At 50.9% G+C, this 20,555-nt stretch overlaps 2 protein-coding genes across 5 annotated transcripts; one reads left to right on the forward strand and one right to left on the reverse strand.

The window, feature by feature from the left end:
* Positions 1–9: 9 nt before the first annotated feature.
* Positions 10–7,326, forward strand: CRELD1 (cysteine rich with EGF like domains 1). Of its 2 annotated transcripts, none has more exons than XM_051981984.1 (11): positions 10–115; positions 1,980–2,187; positions 2,298–2,380; positions 2,632–2,742; positions 3,364–3,455; positions 4,069–4,245; positions 4,377–4,472; positions 5,149–5,232; positions 5,376–5,471; positions 5,581–5,721; positions 6,221–7,326. In XM_051981984.1, the coding sequence occupies exons 2-11, from the start codon at positions 2,050–2,052 to the stop codon at positions 6,439–6,441; spliced, it is 1,239 nt and encodes a 412-aa protein (XP_051837944.1). In that variant the 5' UTR covers positions 10–115; positions 1,980–2,049; the 3' UTR covers positions 6,442–7,326. The 2 variants fall into 2 exon arrangements, with proteins under 2 accessions (XP_051837944.1, XP_051837951.1); XM_051981991.1 differs by having other exon boundaries at positions 2,035–2,187.
* Positions 7,327–8,476: 1,150 nt separating this feature from the next.
* PRRT3 (proline rich transmembrane protein 3) lies at positions 8,477–20,125 on the reverse strand. 3 transcript variants are annotated; one of them, XM_051981963.1, is made up of 5 exons: positions 19,917–20,125; positions 18,875–19,110; positions 13,448–14,989; positions 11,421–11,576; positions 8,477–10,805 (listed from the first exon to the last, which is right to left on the reverse strand). In XM_051981963.1, exons 3-5 carry the CDS (start codon positions 14,928–14,930, stop codon positions 8,842–8,844), a joined length of 3,603 nt encoding a protein of 1,200 aa, XP_051837923.1. In that variant the 5' UTR covers positions 14,931–14,989; positions 18,875–19,110; positions 19,917–20,125; the 3' UTR covers positions 8,477–8,841. The 3 variants fall into 3 exon arrangements, with proteins under 3 accessions (XP_051837923.1, XP_051837915.1, XP_051837931.1); XM_051981955.1 differs by having other exon boundaries at positions 18,875–19,153; XM_051981971.1 differs by lacking the exon at positions 18,875–19,110.
* Positions 20,126–20,555: the final 430 nt, after the last annotated feature.

Genomic DNA, 20,555 nt, shown 5'->3' on the forward strand with positions numbered 1-20,555 from the left:
GCGGCGGCGGCGGCGGCAGCGGCGACTTCAGTGGCGGCTTCGGCGACGGCGCGAGGGCGGCTGGCTGGGCGCGGCCCTGGAGCCCCCGGGCCATCCGGGCTCCTAAAGACGGCGGGTACGGACGGCCCCACCCTCCGCGGGTCCCGCCCCCTCCTCTCCCCTCCCCCGCCCCGCCCCGGAACTGAGGGGGGGGCATGTGTCATTCCCCTGCCCCAGTCCTCCCCTCCCCCAACCCCTCTCTTCCCACCCCTCCCCCCGCCGTTGATAGGAGCCCCCTCCCGTCCCTCTTCCCTTCAGTATCACCGTTAATGTCAGCCCCCTAGTATTACCCTTCCCCCTGAATCAGTTATTATCAGCTCCCCCAGCGTCAACTCCTCCAAATACGTGATTAAAATCAGCCCCCCCAATCTTGTCCCTACCCCAAATACCTGATTAAAATCAGCCCCTCAATAACGCCCCTAGTCCCGAACACCTGGTTAAAAGCAACCCTTCAGTATTGCCCCCTTTCTGATTGATTGAAGCTCTTGCCAACATTATCTCCATTAATACGCTGGTTAAAATAAGTCCCCTAACATTGCCTTCTTCACCAGTCCCAGATTAACATCAGTTCCTATGATTGCTCCCACAATATCGTATGAATATTGTTAGTGATTGTGTTGCTATCATCCCACAATCTTGCCATCTCCCTCTGAATACTTGGTTAAGATCAGTTCCCCTTCCCAATATTGCCTCCTTCTCAACATCCCAGTTAATATCCGTCCCCAGATATTGTCCTATTCAATATTATGGTTAATATCAGCCCGGGCTCCCCTTGAACAAACACCCCACTAATATCAGCCTCCCGATATTGTCCCTTTCCCCTAAACACCTGGTTAATTATAGCAGTCCGCTAATATTTCCCTTTCCCCTTCAATATCTTAATATCAGTCTTTGAGATTGCCCTCTTTTCCTTAATATCCCAGCTAATTAATTATTGCCCTCTTCTTTATAAGGTAGTTACTCTACTTCCCCCTATTGCTGCCTATCCTTTCAACATCAGGGTTTATATCAGCCCCTTTAATATTCCATACCTTTCTTAATAACAACACCCCTAATATTGTCCCATTCTTCTCAGTACTGTGGTTATTATACCTCTCCCCACATTGCCCCTTTTCTTTCAATCTTTTATTAACATAAGTCTGTATTTTCTCTTCCTCTCAATATCTTTATAAACCTCCCTCTCCACCCCATCTCAGCCCATTGATTCCTCTGGAAATACCATGATTCTATTAGTTCTTGCTCTCCTCACATTCTTCCCTTCTCATGCTCCCCGAACAGTAGCATCCCCAGCTTACCTCTTTTGCAAATACTACAATTTCATCCTTTTCCCACAACTTCCAATACTCAACCCTTAACAGACACTGTCCCTTTGCTGGTCTAGTTTTTTGCTCCCTTCTCCTCTCCCAATACTATAATCCTAACTCCTCTCCCATACCCTCTCCCCCACTACTACAGGTGGTGCCTCTTCCTGTCTTCCTTGTCCTAGTACTGTCCCTTTACTAGAAAGCCCAAGTTAGTTATTCCTGTCCCCATTTAGACACTTTCCTAATGACTGGTTTCCTTCCTTGTCCTAGTACTGTCCCTTTACTAGAAAGCCCAAGTTAGTTATTCCTGTCCCCTTTTAGACACTTTCCTAATGACTGGTTTCCTTCCTTGTCCTAGTACTGTCCCTTTACTAGAAAGCCCAAGTTAGTTATTCCTGTCCCCATTTAGACACTTTCCTAATGACTGGTTTCCTTACTAATTAGTTCCTTCTAATATTACTCCCCACTTCCCTAGAAATAGAGCAGTTACCTTCTCAGTATTTCTCTATCTACTGCTCTTTCTTCTTCCCTGATTTCCAGGAGAATTTGTCCCATCTTTCCCCCGCCAAGTCTCACCTGTTACATAGTCTTCCTCCCGTGCATATTCTCATCACTTCCCTTGGTTATTTCCCCTAGTTCCTGGAATAGGGACAAAGTGTCCTCTTTCCTTTTACCACCCAATACACTCCAGCTTCCCCGAAGGAAGATGGCTCCAGTTCTCTGGAGAAGCTTGGTTCCCATCCTACCATGGGGTCTGTGCCTTTTTTTGAGCTTGCCAGTCCCTGTGTGGCTCCAGTCACAGCCCTGTCACACCTGCCGGGACCTGGTCAACAGCTTTAGCAAGGTGAGTGTTTTTCCAGTCCCTCTACTACCCCCAACCTCCTGCTTTTTAAGTGTTTAAGGCAGAGCCACTCACTATGGAGTGGGATGAGTCCTGCCCTTTCTCTTACCCAGGGCTTGGAACGGACAGTCCGGGACAACTTTGGAGGAGGGAACACTGCCTGGGAGGAAGAGAAGCTGTCCAAGTATAAGGACAGGTAGTTTGGAGGACTGGGAGACCATGGGGTCTCGGGGTTGAGACAGGACTTCCTTCCCCAAGAAAAGGGGGATTCTCCTGTTTATGTCCCATCTGTGCCACATCGGGGGCCAGGAGCAGAGCGAAGCCTCCCCCCCCCGCTCTGCTAGGTACCATTGGTAGGGTTCACTGGATAGGCCCAGCTGGGGAGAGGGAGGGCTGGGCAAGGGGTAGGACCGGACCTCAGCTTGTCCACCTGTCTCACTTGGCCAGTGAGACTCGGCTGGTGGAGGTGCTGGAGGGCGTGTGCAGCAAGTCCGATTTTGAATGTCACCGACTGCTGGAGCAGAGTGAGGAGCTGGTGGAGACTTGGTGGTTCCACAAGTGAGTGGGCTCCCCGGGGGCTGACGGGAGAGAGCTGGGGGGGACACGGGTTGCCAAGAGGGAGCATCTCCCATCAGTCCAAATACCAGGTCATTGCCGGGTCGCTTTTACCATATCACATCCTATCTTGGGTCATCGTTGCTTGTGTTGAGCCTTGGGTTCCCCTTCCCCACTTTAGATTGTAAGCTCTTTGAAAGCAGACACTGCTGATTTTTATCTCTGTAGCCTCAGCACCTAGCACAGTGCCTCCATGTTAATGGTGCTCAATAAATGTTTTTTAATTGAATCAAACTGACCTGAACTCTATTTTGGGAAACAACTCACCTGGGAACGAGATGGTGTGGTAGAAAGAGCATTGGATTTGGAATCCGAAAACCTGCAGGTCCGATGCTAATCTGAAGCGGGTCCGAGCCAGTTAGCCTCTTGGGGTCACTGCTTCTTTCTCTGTAAAGTAAGGGGAGCGGGGCTGAATGATGGCTCACCACCAGACCAGGGCGGCTCCTTGGTTGGCCAGCACTGGGGAAGGGAGGATGCTGGGCTGGGTCCTTCAGAGAGCCTTGACCTCACTCTTTGTAGCATGTGTTGTGTCCTACCCCTTTAATGGTGCCCCCACCCTCTCAGGCAGCATCAGGCCCCCGATCTCTTCCAGTGGCTTTGCATGGACTCCCTAAAGGTTTGCTGCCCTCCCGGAACCTATGGGCCCGCCTGTCAGGGTGAGTTGCTCAAGCTGCCTCGGGAAATAGGGGTGGTGGGCGCATGGGCATCTGCCCCTCAGGGACACTGCAGAGAGTGTGGCATGGAGTTTGAGGGAAGCCATTGAACTCGTCTCAGCTTCTTCCCTTTCTTATTCTGACTACACTGGATTTGCTTGCGCAAGAGCTTTTCCATTTTAGCTAGTCAGAAGTGCCCATTTTCCCTTCCAAGGTCTTCTCTGACCCTTGTGTAGTTAAGCTGTCTCCATCCCTTCATCTCCACTTGTCTTATATGGCCTAGCCTTAATTCCTCTATCTGCAAATTGGGAATATGATACTTGTCCAGCTCCCGGGGCATTTGTGAAGATGAAATAAGGTAAAAAGTGGAGGAGGATAGTGACAAAGCGCAGCGTGGCACATGTGCTGGTATGGTGATGTGGCAACCAGGCCCTAGGCTCAGACTAGGCCCAGTTGGGATGATAGGAGGAGAAGGGGCAGTACTGTTCTGGAGAGCTCCATGGGCCTGAAGGGCTTTGGGAGGACTGGTAGATGCTTGGGGGTAAGGGAGTAATAGCTTTTGCCAGCCCAGCTCCAAGGCTGTCCCAGGCTTAGGATGGGTGATGTCTCCTTACAGCCTGTCCTGGGGGCACGGAGAAGCCATGCAGTGGTAATGGGCACTGTGACGGGGAGGGCACCCGACAGGGCAGTGGGCGCTGCGACTGCCAGCCCAGCTATGGGGGCCCCACCTGTGCCCAGTGTGGGGACGGTTACTATGAAGCCACTCGAAACTCCAGCCACCTGGTATGTGAGGGTAGGTAGTGGGCCAGGGCCAGGGAGGCCCTTGGGTTGGGGTTGGAGATGGCACGGTGTGCTCAGCTGTCAAGGGGGCCCACCGTCTTCCCCATCTCACACCATCCCTCCCTTTGTCTCTGCCTTCCTCAGCTTGCTTCGGCCCCTGTTCCCGTTGCTCGGGCCCCAAGGAGGGCAACTGCCTTCGCTGCAAACAAGGTTGGGCCCTGCACCAGCAAAAGTGTGTGGGTGAGTGCAGCAGAGTGGGGCAGACTCAGGGCACGCCTCCCACTCTTTCCAGGGGGCGTTGTGCCAGGGGTTAGGAGAGTTGGGCCACTAGGAGCCGTGTGACTCTGAGCAAATCATTCAGTGGGCCTCAGTTTTGTCTTTTGTAAAAATGGAACTAAAATATTGTTGGATGAAGAATTGTGAAAGACTTAGCTCTTCTCAACAATATAAGGATCTAAGACAATCCCAAAGAATTAATGGTGAAACAGAGCATCTGCCTCTGGAGAAAGAACTTATTGTTTGAATACAGACTAAAGGATGCTACTTTTTACTTCCATTTTTTCCCTTTGGGGTTGTCTCGTACAAAATGACTAATATGGAAATAGTTCACATAACTGCACATATAGACCCTGTACCTGATTGCTATTGTCTCAGGGAAGGAGGGAGGAATAGAATTTAGAACTCGAAACTTTAAATAAAAATGTTTTTTAACAATGGAAAAAAAAAACCCTTACTTTTCCCTTATGGGGTTGTTATAAGGATCAGATGAGTGTAATGGATATGAAAAGACTTGAAAAGAATAAACTGTTGTGGCTACACATAGAGTATTGTGGGGCCTATGAGGATAGGGTCCCCATGAAATCAGAGGGGGTTAGGGGCTGGAGGGAGGTCCCTGAAAGCCCCTCCTTCTCCACAGACATCGATGAGTGTGGGACAGAGATGGCCACCTGCAAAGCCAACCAGTTCTGCGTGAACACGGATGGGTCCTATGAGTGCCGAGGTCAGACCCAACTTTGGAGGTGGAGGCGGGGAGAGGGAGGCCCCTTGGGAGGGACAGCTGCTCCTTCCGTCTCCTACGGTCTACTCCCAAGTTCCATCAGATTGCGGGGTCCCATTCACGGCCCTTCTCCCCTTTCTTCCCAGATTGTGCCAAAGCCTGCGCTGGCTGTATGGGGGCAGGGCCTGCCCGGTGCAAGAGGTGCAGTGCGGGCTACCGCCGAGAGGGAGCCAAATGCTTGGGTGAGGGAGCGTCTGTTTTGTCTGGCCCGCCCAACACTGAGGAGTGGTGGGCCCGGGGACTCTGGGTCACGGGGGCTGGAGGAGGCCTGACCTCCCCTCCATCCCCCAGATGTGGACGAGTGCGAGGGTCAGGAGGAGGTGTGCACGGGCCCCCACGAGCTCTGTGAGAACACGGACGGAAGCTACCGGTGCGCCTGTGTGGAGGGCTACGAGAGAAGCCAGGAGGGCTGTGTGCCCCGGCAGCTGGAAGGTGAGCAGTGCCCTGGGGGTGGGGCTGGGGGCTGCCTGGGGTAGCGGAAGCACCTTCTGGGCCCTGGAGAGCCGAGCCTCCCACCCTTCCTGTCAGCCTCCAAGGAGATTGCCCAGAGGCCTGCCCGGTGCTTATCTGGCCACCGGCCACCTGTAGTGTTCACAGCCCTTCTCCCAAGCCCTTCTTTTCTCTCTCCTTGACTGCCGCAGCCTGGATCCGCTCTCTCCCAACACCTCGCTTCTGTCGGTGACTTACATGTGCCTGACCTGGCTTCTGTCCAGCCCGGCCTATCAGATAGAACCTTAGCCCCGATGTCAGGATACCCGAGTTACACTCACTCAGGGACCCTGGGCACATCCCTTAAATCCTTTTAAAAAGATGGTTCCTCATCTTCAAAAGGAGTGAGAGCAGCCACTTGTAAGGTGGTTTTTAGGCCTGGATTTGTAAAGCTCAGAGCCTTGTTTGCACATGGATCTCTTCTCCTCCTCCTCCTCTTCAGAGCCCAAGCCGGGAGGCTTCTTCTCCGAGGTGACTGACGATGAGGTGGTGGTCTTGCAGCAGATGTTTTTTGGTGTCATCATTTGTGCCCTGGCCACGCTGGCAGCCAAAGGTGACATGGTCTTCACTGCCATTTTCATCGGGGCTGTGGCTGCCATGGCCGGATACTGGCTGTCGGAGCGTAGTGACCGTGTGCTGGACGGCTTCATCAAGGGCAGATAGAGAATTGCTACAGGTGGGAGGGTCCCCCCCTCCCTCTCTACAGTGCAGGGGTCTAAGGGGGGGGTCGGCTCAGGTCGAACCCAAGGACTGAAAACTGATGGTGGGGGGAGACTGGATCCAGATGAAGAGGCAGCTTGGGCAAGTTAAGGTTTGTGTCAAGGAGGGAACAAGTCAGCAAGCCTTAACTCTAAGCCCTGCCCTCCCAAGCCCGAGTGAATCAGGACTGCCGGCTCCCAGGTGCCGCGCCAGTCCTCCGCTGAGCTCAGTGCCTCTCTCTGTCCCTTGGCTTCCATCTTTGCAGATGTGACCCTCCAGGCAGAGCTGGAGATGGGAATGTCTCCCTCCTAGCCATAGGCTAGGGCTGCAGTTATTTTGTGTTTGTGTGTGGGGACTGGGCCAGGATTCCATCCTTTCCTCTGGTCCTACTCCCTTTCTTTACTAGATGCACTTCCTGTGGCCCTCTGCTCCCCTATGCAGTGGCTCCAGGCCCTCCGGTGATGCTGGGGCCTACCTGTCATTGGAACTGGCAATGGAAGGGTTTTGGAAAAAAATGCCCCTGGAGGCAGGGCCCACAACTTTAAAAGGAGCTGGGTGGGAAGGGGGATGGGAATGAGATACTGAATGGGAGGACAAGTCCGGCTAAGTGATTTTTAAAAATCATTTCCTCCTTTTGGTAGTGCCTATGACCTTGGCCATACAGATGTGCCCCATATTCTCCCTTCTTCCCTCTTTAGTCCTAGAAACTGGGAGGCACAGGGAGGTGGTCCATGCAAGGGAAGAGGAGCAGAGGGACGGAATCCTCCTGCATGGTCCCTGCCCTTGCTTTTGCCCACACTCACTCACCTATTTATTCATCTCAGGAAAATAAAGTTCTTCATAAATCTAGCAGTGGCTCCAGCATCTCTAAGTCCCCCTGCTATCTATCCCAGGCCTAGCCTCTGGCTTGACATATTGTACATTTGTCTAATGGTGACCATATGAGGGACGGCGTAAAAGTGGGGCCCCAGGAGGCCTTTGCTCACCTGGAATGAGGTGTCCTGATTCACCTTTCTATGTCTAAGTCTTCCTTTTAGGTTTGCCCCTCGTGGCTGACCACGAATTTTCTTTCATTTTTTTTCTGACTTATCAAGGTTACCTTGCCTCTGACTTTCCCATGACCTGCCTATTTCTGCTGCTTATTTCCAGGACATCCTTGCTTTTGTTATTTTGCTACATCACACCTTCCTTATTCCCACCATGCACCTCTTCTTTGCTCTTTATGTAATACTTTAAAAAAAATTCCCCCAAAAATTTGAGCCAAAATATTACCTAATTTTATAAAAAGGAAAATTGGGTGTCTCTTAAGTTTAATAGCTGATCCTAAGCTCTCTATGTTGGGAATAGTGGCTAGATCCTCTGACTATGAATCTTGGGCTAATCTCTTTGGAACTGGAAGAACTAGAAGGATTTTGGGGTTGGGTGGTAGAAGAGAATTTGCCATCACTTTCAATGTGTGAGCTTTAGGAATTGTTCTGATGGGGAAAATGGGATAAGGGAATGTCCACTGGGTATGTGGGATTCAGCTACAGCAGGGCCCTGAAAATTAATGGGCAAGGAGAAACTTTTGTAACCAAAGAATGCCTATTCCCAACCTCCATCCACTGCTCTCTAGTGTTTCTCTCCCAAGAGTTTCTTAAGTCTTCCAAGTGCAGCTCCTGAGTCCTAGACCTAGAAATAAAAGGGACCTTAGAGGTGATGGAGTTAAACCCCCTCGTTTTACAGATGAGGAAACTTGAGTCCCAGAGGAGTTATGTGACAAGAGCAAAATCAAGATTTTAATTTCTACTCCATGACTTCTGAGTTCCGCACACATCGCTGTGGGCCATCATATATGTTGGAGATGTACCTGGCTTACCCTGCCTTGATTTCTCCTCGCTATTTGGCTGAGTGGCTGAAAGCTCAGCCCAGAATGGTAGGAGATGAAGGATAGAGATCCTATAGGAGGAAAAGCAGGACTTGAGGGCTAAGGAGGGACAGGAAGGCTGGGCCAGGCAGATTGGTTTAAAAGTTTATTTTGTCTTTTTTTTTTTTTTTTTGGCACAAAGCAGGAAGTTTTAGACGTGGCTCTCGAGGGGACTTCTTGCAGAACGTGTCCCCCATTATAGCTCCTGGAATCCTTCCTTCCTTGGCTCCGCGCTGAGGGGCAGCAGAAGGCCCTTTCCCTAGAGTTCTTTCCCCATTTTACCTCCACTCTGTGAAGGCCATATCCCTGGGCAAAATCAGAGTTCCAAAAAATAGGTAAAAAAATAATCCTGGCTTTGAGGATGAAGCGCCCCTCTCTCCCTGGGCTGCTCTGGGGGACAGAGAGAGGGAAGGGAAGCGCCTCCCCTTTTCTCTCTAGTCGCCAGTTTCCCGGCCTGATCACAGCTCTATGGTTTCGCTGGAGGCGCTTCGGGAGTCCACCTGCTTACTCAGGGCCAGGAAGCTCCTTCGGGCCTCGCGCTCTGAATCCCCGAGCTCTTCCGGGGCGGACGCAGGCTCTGGCTCGGCCTGGGAGGGCAGCAGCTGCACCGTGCTGGGCAGCTCGTCCAGGGGAAGGCTCTCCACCGATGACAGTCCATGGCGCCACGGGTTCCAGCTGATCTTGAGGGAGCCCTTGGAAAAGCTATCCAGCGAGCTCCCGGACGCTGCCCCCGTTTCAGGCTCGGGAGCAGGCTTGGGGACGATCCGCACGTCAGTCAAGGAACAGCAGCGGTCCTGAGGGGTCAGGCCCGAACAGTCGGGGTTGCTGCTGCGCCTTTGCCGCAGGACGGGGACCCCGGGCTGGGGGAGAGCCTGCAGGGAGGCGGCGGAGTCCCGACGGCCCGGGCCAGCTGGGTACTGCAGGCTGGAGCGCAAGAACACGCTGTCGCGGACCAAGTGTTCCCGAAACAGCGCCTCGTCGATGCTCCGGCTCAGGTTGATGGGCGACGGCGGGCGCAAGTCCAGCTCGCTCAGCGACAAGCCCGCGGTTTTATCCAGGCACACGCTGCTGCGAGAGCGACCCGGGCCCACGTTGTTGGGGTACTTGGGGCTCCGGCCGGCCCGAGCCAGGGAGGCCGCCGAGCCGGCGGGACTGGGAAAGACCTGACCGGCTCGCAGCTCGTTGCTGTCCTTGGTGGGGCGGCAGCCCCCGCTCTCCGCGGGGTTGCGAATGAGGCTCTTGCTGATGTCTGTGCCGCCGCGCTCGACCCCGGCTGTGCCCGTCCAGTCGTAGCAGTTGTTGGGGTACTCGGGCACCTCGTTTTTCCCCGGTGGGGGGCACGCGTAGTGCAGCAGCTTGCCCCAGCACGTGTGTTCGGTGGGCCTCGGTCCCCAGCGGCACGAAGCGACTCCGGCCACCAAGGCTAGGGCGGCAGCCCAGGCGAGTTCCACCAGGCGGAGCCAGAACTGTACGCCCCACCAGGGCCAGGAGAATCGGCTGGGGGTCCCCGCCAGCGGGTACAGCCACACCGCGGCCGCCAGTTGCAAACCGCTGGCCAGCAACCCGAGAGCCCCGCCCACAGCCAGGACCCTGGGACCGGGACCCGGGGCTCGGCTCCTCCCGTGGCCCTCGGGGCCGACCTCCACCGCCCCGAGAAGCCAGCGGCGACACAGGAGCAGCGTGCCCAGCGCCACCGCGGCGCCCCAGGCGCACGACAGGCCCTGCACCAGCAGGTTGAGAGGAGGGCGAAGCCAGGGCGAGAGGAGGTCGGCTCCCAGAAGCAGCGTCCAGTGCACCGCGCCCAGCGCGCCCAACAGACGCAGGCTCCGCAGCCTGGGCGGGAGCAGCTGCCCGAGGCCCAGGAGCGCCAGCGCCCCGAGGGCCGTCACGAGCAGAGGGAAGGGCAGATTGTAGAGGACCAGCCCCGTGCGCGCCGCCAAGCGGCCCCGAGAGCCGTAGGGGTCGGCCAGTAAGTAGATGGCGCGCAGCGAGGAGGCGGCCAGCACGAGAGCGGCCGCGACCAGCGCGTGGGCTCGCCCGGGCACGTGCGGCGTGACCGCGGCGGCCACCAGGCCTGCCAGGGCCAGGAAGGCCAGCAGCAGGAAGAAGGCCCCGGCTCCGTACACGTGGAGCTCCCAGGCGAAGCTCAGGGTGTGCCGCAGAGGCCCCCAGCGCAGTGGGGGGGAGCTCGTCCCGTTGGCCTGGGGGCCGCACGCCCTCGGGCCGCAGGTGGAATCCGCCGGAGGCTCCGAGGCCGCGGGGCTCGGGGACGGCTCCGGAGGGTTCGGCTGCCCCAGGGCTCTCTGGGTGGTGACGCGGATGAGCCCCCTGCGGGAAGTGATGAGGGGTGGCCCGGAGGAAGCTGGAGGCGCCGGAGGGTGGCTCTGAGGAGGTCGCTCCACAGGCGGTCTTTCCCCTGCACCTGTAACAAGGACATCCATGAGCGCCCCGCCTTCCCCGAAAGCCCCAGGCCTTCCCTGGGATTTGAGAAGGGGTCCTCCTATAAAACGCACCCGGCTCAAAGCATCAGGATCAAATGAGATAATAATTGTGAAAGCTGCTCAGCTTTAGCCCAGTGCCGGGCTCTTAGTAGGTACCATACAAATGGTTATTCCCTCCCCCTCCCCTCAGCTAGCGAGGACTTCTTTGGGCCTCAATCAGGCGGCTCAGAGCAGCAACAGGGAGAGGTAGACAGGAATTTGCCTGGCTTGGGAAAACTCTCCAACCCCTAAGGCCACACGTGAATCAGCTAGAAGGGCCTTCCTTTTGGGAGTTTTTGTTTGTTTGTTTTGTTTGGAAAGCCCAGGAAAAGGGAAAATGGGAAAGTAGTCATTTTCAAACAGGAGAACTGCGACAAAAAGTAACTGTTGTCCTAGGAAAATTGGCCCTAGATATTCCGATGGGGCTAGATGTGCTTTCTGGGCACCTTCAAATCAGGGCTCCAAATCAGATTTTTAATCAGGAATCTTCTGGGGGTGGGTGGGCAAAAATGTTCTCTCTCCCCTCCATATTCAGGCCCCACAAATAGTCCCCTCACCTGGTAGACCGGCTGCTGGGAGGCTCTTTGTGGCATTGGGCATCTTCCCAGTTACAGGGGTGCTTGGAATGGTGGAATTAAGGGAATTTGGAGATTCCACAGCTCCTCTTACTCTCTGAGGGGAAATTAGTTCAGTTTCTTCCAAGAGTACTGTCTCTGAAAAAAACAATAATACCATAGAGGAGGGGAGCTCCCAGTATGATAACTCAGTCCAACACAACTTCCTGATGTCTAAAACTTGAGTCTTAAAAGCATTGTCTGCAATTCCAATAGATTTGCGATGGATAGAGCCATCTGCATCCAGCCAGTGGACTATGGGAACTGAATGTGGATCACAATATAGTATTTGTTGTTCTTGTTGTTTACTTGCTTGCTTGTTTTCCCCCTTTTGATCTGATTTTTCTTATGCAGCATGATAAATGTGGAAATATGTTGAGAAGAATTGCACATTTAACCTAGATTGGATTATTTGCTGTCTAGGGGAGGAGAAAAGCAGGAGGGAGTGAGAAAATATGTTTTGCAAAGATGAATGTTGAAACCTATCTCTGCATGTATTTTAAAAATAAAAAGTATAAAAATAAATAGATGCAGAGATAGTTTTCGAACATTCATCCTTGAAAAATCGTATTCCAAATTTTTCTCCCTCCCTTTACCCCCACTTCCTCCCCTAGTCAACAAGTAATCCAATATAGATTAAACATGTGAAATTCTTTTCAACATATTTCCACATTTATCATTTGCATGTATTTTGAAAAATAAATTATTTATTTTTAAACTGCCCGACTGATTCCAAAAAAACCTGGAAAGACTTGCATGAACTGATACTAAGTGAAGTGAGTAGAATCAAGAGAACATTGTAGATTATGTGATGACCAACTGTGATGGACTTGGCCTTTCTCAAAGATGAAGTGATTCAAGGCAATTTCAATAGACTTAGGATAGAAGGAGTCATCTGCATGTAGAGAGAACTATGTTGACTGAATGTGGATCAAAATATGCTATTTTCACCTGTTTTGATTGTTATTGTTTGTTTGCTTGTTTTTTTCCCTCTTTTTTTATCTCATTTTTCTTGTGCAGCACGATGAATGTGGTAATATGTTGAGAACTGTACATGTTTAACCTATATTGGATTGCTCACTGTCAATGGGGGGGGAAGAGAAAGAGAGAAAAAAAAATTTGTGACACGAGGTTTTGCAAAGGTAAATATTGAAAACATACTTTGTATGTATTTGGAAAAATAAAAAGCTATTAAAAAATTGCCTGAAACAGAGAGAGTAAGTAACTCTTTTCCATGTTCATGTAGTTTTTTAGAGGAAGAATTTGATTACAAATCTTACCGACCCAAAATCCAGTACTCTCTTCAATAATCACATTATTGCTCTACTTATATAATATGCATAACAATTCACAATTTTCAAGGACCTTTTGATTTCATCTTCTCATTTGGTCCCATCATAGGATTTAGAACTCAAAGGGATCTTGGAGATCACTTAGTCTAACACCATCACTTTTATAATTGAGAAAACTGTGGTTCAGAGTGTTTAAGTGACTGGCTCACAGTCCTGGAGGTAGAAAGCAAGTTGGGATTTGAATTGAGGCTCCCTGATGCTGAAAGCAGTCTTTTACGCTACTTTATATTTTCACAACATTATTCTTCACATTCTACAGATAAGAAAACTGAGGTACTTTGAGGTTAAATAGCTTGTCTATGCTCATATGACAATTAGGGAGCTCTCAAGATTCTTGGAATTCTGCTTTTTAGGAGACAAAGCACAATCTTAAGTCCATTCTTCCTAAAGAGGGCATACCCAGGGCTGCAGGAACTAGCATGAAGGCCAGGCCTAAATAGGGCTTCTAGTGTTGAGAGGACACACTCTGGGCCTTTATTTCCTGAGGCGGTTCCTTCCTTGCCCTGAGGAACCAGTAGGGTCTAGGATGGAGAACGGAAAGCATGTAAGCATTTAGGAACTATGTGAGAAGGAGCCAACTTGGTGGGACCAGTCCCTAGAAATTCCCCTTGTACCTACCTGGCCCAGGCTGTTGCCCAGGAGACAGTGGAGCTGTAGTGTTGAAGGCAGGGGAAGGTGATGGTGACTTGGAGCTGGGAAGAAGTGTAGTGGAGGGAGTGGACCCCTCGATGTCAGAGTCTTCAGTCTGGGGGCTGAGTGGAGCTTTTTGGGTGCTGATTTGATGGGCAAAATGGGCACTCCAGCTTCCAGTCCTGAGGTCAGGCTCTTCGGCCAGAACTGAGGGAAGGTGATTTTCTGAAATCCAGATGGGCAGAGACCTGGAACCCTGAGAAGAAGCAGCTGTAGCAGAGGATGTCCGATCAGGTCTTAGGACAGAAGACACAAAACTCTTCTGAGTGATAAGCTGGGGGGCCTGGGATTCTTCGCTCCAGCTCCTTCCTACCCCTGGTTTGGGGGTGTCCTGCTTTCTTTCTCCAGGGGTGACCTCACTCCAACTTTGTACTTTCTCTGTCATTTCCTCTCCAGCACCCACCGTGGGGCTTAGGGCATGGTCTTTTGGGAAGGGGACATAACTGTTCATGGTCCTGAGAGTGACAAAGTCTGTCTGCATAATCAGCTCTCCTCCTACCTCTGGAATCACAGGACTGTTACTTAGTGGCTGGTGCTCATGATCAGTTGTCACGGAAGGCACCCATGAAAGAGATGGGGCTTGGCCAGTCAATGGCCCTTGAAGACTAAGATCATCATCCCTGCTGACTACCTTCCAGTCGAAGTCCTCCCTAGGAATCTCTTTGGGAGTAGGGCCTGTCATACCTTTAGACAAGACCTCTATCTTCTCCTGAAGACCCTTTGGATGGGGTCTTTGTGTTTTGTGATCTAGAGCAAGGGTGGGGAAGAGATGAGAAGCTGGAGACTCCTCAGGGGACGAAGCTGCAAGGGAGATTGGAGCCATTTGTCCTGGAGGCTGCTCTGTTTTCAGAGGACCCCTCGTGTCTTTGAAAATGGGTTCTTTTGAAACCCATAATTTGACCCCCACATCCCTTTCCCCTTCATCTCCTGTGACTAAGTTATCTACCAAACTGTATCCTTCTTGCCTAGGAGGAGAGTCCATCCACACAGCTCCAGTGACACTATCCTGAGCAGAAGGGGTCTCCAGACTGGCTGCCAGGCTCAGAGGAGGAGAGGTGGGTAGGGGCAGAATGGGGCTATTTGGAGACTTTCTGGGCCTCTCAGTTTCTCCTGGCCCCACAGGAACCCTGAGCCAAGGAGGCAGAGTGGGTCTGAGCCAGTCTCTTAGGTCTAAGCCAAGCTCACTTCTATCTCCATGATTTAACCAGGATTGGTCCTGAGAGTTATGGTTCTGGGTCCTGGTTCCAGGGGATTCCCCGTAGTCCCGCTGAGATTCCTGAGTAGGGTGTTTGTCAAGGCTTTGTCTTGAGCTTTCTGGCTGTCCAGGAAGCTGCCCAGCCTGCACTATGCAAGTGAGGAGTATCGCTGTAAGGAGGAGGCTCCAGTGGGAAATGGGAGCATAGGGGGCCATGGTCAATGCCAGCTCTCCAGGGCTTGCCTTCCTCTGCCTTCACTTTTCCCTTGACAAACCTGTAATAGGAAAGAAAATGTGGAGGTGAAGAGAAATGGAGATGCAGTAGAATGTCAGATCCCTGAAGGTAGGCAGTTTCTTTTATAGTCTTTTACCTCTCAATAAGTTCCCAATAAGCCTCACAGGGGAGAAGAAGCTTAATTACTTCTTCATGAATCAAACTGATTCATTTACGTAGCAACAAAATTCATTCTCTGAGGTAGTGCACAACTTATCCTTTTCACAGATGAGGAAACTGAGGTTAATTGTCTTGCTTAGAATCATACAGCAACCAAGGTTCAAAAGCAGATTTTCAGACTCCACACCTTCCTTTTCCCCCTTCAGTCTCCTCCAGTCTGACCATAACAGAAAGGGTACTGACCTGGAAGTCGGGTTATTCATATGCCCATTCCAACTTTGACCTTTTGGTAGCATGGCTTTGGATAAACCACTTGAACTTGGTGGTGGTCTATTTCCTCATCTATGAAATGAGTTACTTGATTGTATAAATGAACAATTTTTAAAGTCTTAAAAACTCCTGTCAACTATAAGTAAGGAAGACAATGAGGAAGCATCTTCCTGACAGAGAAGGGACAGATTCATATGTAGAATATGTCACATGTGTGGACATGATCAAGGGGAAATTATTTTGCTTGATATGTGTTACAAGGTCATTTTTTTTCCAAGTAGGGATGAGACGAAAGGAGAAAAAAATGCCTGAAAAAATTTAAAACCTTTTTAAAAACCAGTGTGTAGTCTCAGAAGGAAATGTCAAACCATTCCAGTATTTTTGCCAAGAGAAGAATTGCACATGACTAATAAAGGACTGAACAAAAAAGACTCAGCTCTGACATTATCTGGTTCTGTAATTCTGGAGAAATCGCTTATCTTCTTATTCTCAGTTTTCTCATCCATCAAATAGGAATCACAGTGTTTCAAAGGATTGTAAGTTTAGTCGATTATTCCATAGAATGTTAAGTTCCTTGACAGCAGGCCCTGTTTCCCTTTTGTCTTTGTAGTCCCACTGCCTAGCACAGTACCTTGTATGTGGTAGGCACCAAGTCCTTGGGCAAATAAGTGCTTAGGAAAGCACTAGATAGCTTTAAAGATATATAGATAGATAAATATGTATATGTGAAGGATCTTATTCCAGATTTACAGCCTGTACCTCCTCTGCCCTCAGATTCTGTGGCTTCCCAGGGCTAAAGAGCCAGCCCCTCAGTCCTATCCCCTACTTCCCAGCAGTCTCAGCAATGACTCTCAAACCAGGATCTCTGTCAGCTAGAATGTCAGCATCTTCCATCTGAGTGAGGGTCCCCGGCTCCCTGTTACAAGCACTCAATAATACTAACAAGGTCTCCTTTCCCACCCAGGACCAGATGATTTAAAGCTGGAAGGGACTTCAAAGATCATCTAGTATAACTTCATAATTTTACAGCTGCAGAAACTGAGGCATAGAGAAGGAAACTCACTTTTCAGGACACACAGGTGTAGAGGACAGGAATTGAATTCATCCTCTTTATTATTTGGGGACAGACTGCCCTCACTCAGAGAGGACTTTTGAGAGGGACAGTGCCCAGAGTATTTCCAGATTATGTCTTAGTCCCTAAATATCACAGAAACATAGAAACAGGCTTTGCAGATCAGGAATCTGCTGATGGGAAATACTTGGGTTGACCCCACTGAGCTTTTTACCTGAAAACTAGGGCATATAAATGTTCTGAGTGGGAATGGAGGAGGAGAGAGAAAGAAGAAATGAGAGATGGTATGTTCCCAGCTTGGAAGCTGTCTCCTAGGTCACTCTGGTGAAGGATATTTGTGTTTGGGGAGGAGGAGGAGAAATAGGACCCTTAGTTTCCCACCAATGACTGCTGTCATTGGCAGCCCTGGGGCCACTGTACTGGGGACCAAGTCCTGTGCTCCTATCACATTACCCCCTTCCCCACCCCTTCTCTGAGGCTTCTCTTGTGCCTGGCACATTGCCTTCCCTGCAGTGCCCAAGTCCAGGCTGCCCAGGGGTGTGTGTGTGTGTGTGTGTGTGTGTGTGTGTGTGTGTGCAGGGGATGGGGGAAGCTGCAGGCTCTCCCTGCTCATGGAGCAGAGAGGGGAAGGGGGCAGCTCATCAGTCTAAGGGACATGTCAGCCTCCCTGATACCCAGTGCCCCTGGGCTGAAGGAATAAGCATGGCTCTTTACCTGAGCACTGGCCCTAGAACCCCCTGGTTCACCTTGCATCCATACTGGATGCTTTCCCTGTGCTCAGTATCCTCAGAGATGCTCAGACTTGGCTAACTGAGCCCTGCACTGCCGATGGGCTGGAAGCCCCATCTCCAGTCACTGCAGCCAATTTAACCCTATTCTAGCTGGGATTTTCTCTTTCCTGCCCATCCACTCAACCACTCCCCCCCCATTTATTGATCATTAGAGATGAAAGGGACCTTGAAAACCACCTGCATTCAACCATCATCTAACTGGGGAAGAAAATGAGACCAGGATCACCCAGTCAGCAGATAGGAGGCTAGAGATTTGAACCCAGGCTTCCGGATTCTGACTCTGTCAGAATTTTAGCAACAAAGTTGCTCCCCAAAGACTTATTGTTCCTCTTTGGTCCTATTATCTCACAATATAAAGAGCAAAAGCTTCTTCTATTGATCAAATAGCCAGCAGGGTTCTGGCTTTTTGAAAGAGAGAAAAATTGGGAAGGCAGACCCAGAGAATGTTTTCCTGGCTTTTTCTAAACCTCCCATTTGAAACAGTTTTTACTGAGCCCTCAAGCCTTCTTCCAGTCTCAAGTACTATCTCAAGTATTTACCAGGTGTAAGCCTTTGGGGCTCAGTTTTTCCATCTGTCAAATGGGACTAATAATGCCTATCTTATCTAATATCATCATAAAAATATAGAATGTCTTTTATAGTTAAGACACCATTTTGAGAATCAAATTAAATAAGGAAACATGGAGGTCTGGTCGCAAAAAGCACCAGAAGTGAGTTCAAATCCTGCTCTTTCCTTTTACTTACCTATATAACTTAGGGAAAAATAATAGCTCTTCCTCTCTAGGTCTGTTTCCTGATCCATAAAATGATTTTTCATTAAATGATCTCTAAGATACCCCCCTCTCCCAGCTCTAAATTCCACTATCTTAGTTGTAAAAGAGTTTTTTGTTTGTTTTTAGTAAAGCAATATATCAATGGGAAATCCCATGTTTTTTATGATTGACAGAGGATTCTGAAGTGCTCTTTGCTTTAGAAAAGCACCCAACCTCAGTATTAGCCTCTCTCTTCCCAGGTAGTGATGATCCCACTGGCTACACTCTCATTATGGCCTTAGTTTCCCTAATCTGTATTTCTACATGTTTTGGTCCATTCCTGATCCTCTTGTTCTGGTTTCTTTTGAATTATTTTTAAGGCGGTAGGGGGAGAGGGGAGGGGAGAAGGCAGAGTAGGAATTGTTGATTGGAAGTTGGAATACTTGCTTTCATCTTAACTAGCCCTTAGGCTGTTGGAAAGGGATGGTGGCTAAAAGTGGAAGTGATTGTCTTTGTCTGGAAGCCTTTTAGCACTATGTGCTGGGGCTCTATGTCTTAGGATCACAGACTTTGGAAGTCATGTAGTCCAGCTCCCTCATTCCACAGAAGAGGCGGTAAGGATCCAAGAAAGAAAGCAATTTGACCAGGATCATGCAAACATTAAGTAGCAGAAAGGATAGGAACCTATTTCCTCTTACCCCAACTCCAGCCCTCTCTCCACTGTAGTGGAAGGAGCAGGAGGAAGGGAGCTGTCCATTCCTCTGAGGACCCCGATCTTTCTCCTCCATTTCCCTAATTTATAGCCTCTTGGTCCAGTCTGGATACCCTTGATCTCTGTATACTCTCAGCTGTGTCCTTCCCTCGAGCAGCAGCTCACCTACCTGTGGCCAGAAGTGGAAGCAGGCTTCTGATTCAGGCACCCCACCCCGGGGTGGGGTCCTGCAGCCGCAGGTAGGTGAAGGATCAATGACGTCAGCGGCAGTCCTCACCTTCACCCTGTCCCCTGCTCTGCCTCCACAGGCTCTGTGGCTGTCAGAGTCCTCTCGGCCCTTCCCTGGGAGAGCCTCCCTCCGGTTCCACCAGAGCTCCGCCTTCTGCCTAACCAGGCACCTTAATCCTATAATGTTTCCATGTGGTGGATTAGGAGGGATTCAGAGATTCTGGACAAAGAAAAGATGCATTTTTCTAGCCCAGCAATTGAAGCCAAGATGAAAGTTAATCCTACAGGAGGAATGGGGATTGGAGAAGTGGGGTGTGTATGTGGGTTTATGATTATGAGTGTGGATGGGGGAAGAGAAATTGAAGTTATTTGGTGTGTGTGTGTGTGTGTGTGTGTGTGTGTGTGTGTGTGTTTGTGTGTGTGTGTCTATCAGTATGGGGCAGGGGAGGAATTACCTGAAAACGAACTGCAGAACTCTGGTTCATTTGTGGGGGAGGTAAATTTTAGAGAGTAAAAGAGATCAAAAAGTCCATACCCTTAGGGAGCCCCAAGCTGGGGTCCTAGCTATGGGGAGAAGGGGTGGCAGAGAACAGAGATGATATCTTGGAGGGGGGGTGTCCTTAATCCCAGCTCCATGGACTCCCAAGGGATCAATAGACAGATTTCAGTGGATCAGTAAATTTGTAAAAGTATTTTGATAACTTTATTTCAGCATCACTGGTTTCTTTCTCACCCCTTGTATTTTATTTTGTGCGTTTTAAAACATCCCGAGGAGTCCCTAGGCTGTATCACAGTGCCAGAGGAGGGAAAGGTTAAGAATCCCTGGGCTGGAGGCCTAACGCATTTGTGAGCCAAAGCAGACTTATCTTAACTCTTCCCAATGCCCTCGGACCCGGGGTGGCTGGAGAGAGCCGGGGTGGAGGTAGGGGTTGGGGGAGGAGGAGGAAAAAGGGAAAAGGCACTGATAAAAGCCAGTAGCTTACCCAGAAAATCTTTGCAGTTCTCAGCAGCTCTGGGAGCCTCCCCAACCCAGCATCCTTTGCAGGAGAGCCTGTCGGCTAGAGAAGGGGCCAGCCATCCTGGGGAGAGGTCCGCGGCTTCAGCCCTAACAGATACAGCCTCTTTCCCTCGGCGCTCTCCGAAGTCCGGTGCCTCCAGCATCCGGAGAAGAGGGGCCTGCCCAGGTGACTCCCTAAGCACACAGAGCCCGGCTGTGAAATCCTAGGCCCCCCCCACGGTCTGCCCCAGAGCGAGCTAGGTGTTGCCCAGCCCCGCCCACACAGATGCGGAGCGGGACACGCACCTTGGGCCCCCGCTGCCGGCTTGCAGCCATCCACCTGCCTGGGCATCCGGGCACCCAGGGAGCAGTTTGGGTTTGGTGGGGAAGGCAGGAGCTGGGGAGGGATCTGGGGCTGGTCCAGGGCGGAGGAGGAGCTCCCTCCCACCAGACATACCGGCAATGAGAACAAAGTTCTTTCGCCGCCAGAACTCAGTCAGCTTTCCGGTGAAATGGGCTGGGGAGGCTGGTGCATCCGCGGCTCTCTCGGAAAGGACTGAGCGTATCCTAGGGCATCCCTACCCTAAGCAGCCTGGGTACTGAGACTCGGAACTGGGCTTCGCTC

Source organism: Antechinus flavipes, chromosome 1 (assembly GCF_016432865.1).
Source record: "Antechinus flavipes isolate AdamAnt ecotype Samford, QLD, Australia chromosome 1, AdamAnt_v2, whole genome shotgun sequence".
Lineage (NCBI taxonomy): Eukaryota > Metazoa > Chordata > Mammalia > Dasyuromorphia > Dasyuridae > Antechinus > Antechinus flavipes.

Excerpts from the sequence above, each read along its gene's own strand:
- CRELD1 (XM_051981984.1), top strand. The coding sequence starts at position 2,050 with ATGGCTCCAGTTCTCTGGAGAAGCTTGGTTCCCATCCTACCATGGGGT. Across the intron at positions 2,188-2,297 it reads TGGTCAACAGCTTTAGCAAG|GGCTTGGAACGGACAGTCCG; the intron begins GTGAGTGTTTTT and ends TCTCTTACCCAG. Across the intron at positions 5,472-5,580 it reads AGAGGGAGCCAAATGCTTGG|ATGTGGACGAGTGCGAGGGT; the intron begins GTGAGGGAGCGT and ends TCCATCCCCCAG.
- PRRT3 (XM_051981971.1), bottom strand. The coding sequence starts at position 14,930 with ATGGCCCCCTATGCTCCCATTTCCCACTGGAGCCTCCTCCTTACAGCG. Across the intron at positions 11,577-13,447 it reads TGGGCAACAGCCTGGGCCAG|AGACAGTACTCTTGGAAGAA; the intron begins GTAGGTACAAGG and ends TGTTTTTTTCAG. Across the intron at positions 10,806-11,420 it reads CCCAGCAGCCGGTCTACCAG|GTGCAGGGGAAAGACCGCCT; the intron begins GTGAGGGGACTA and ends TCCTTGTTACAG.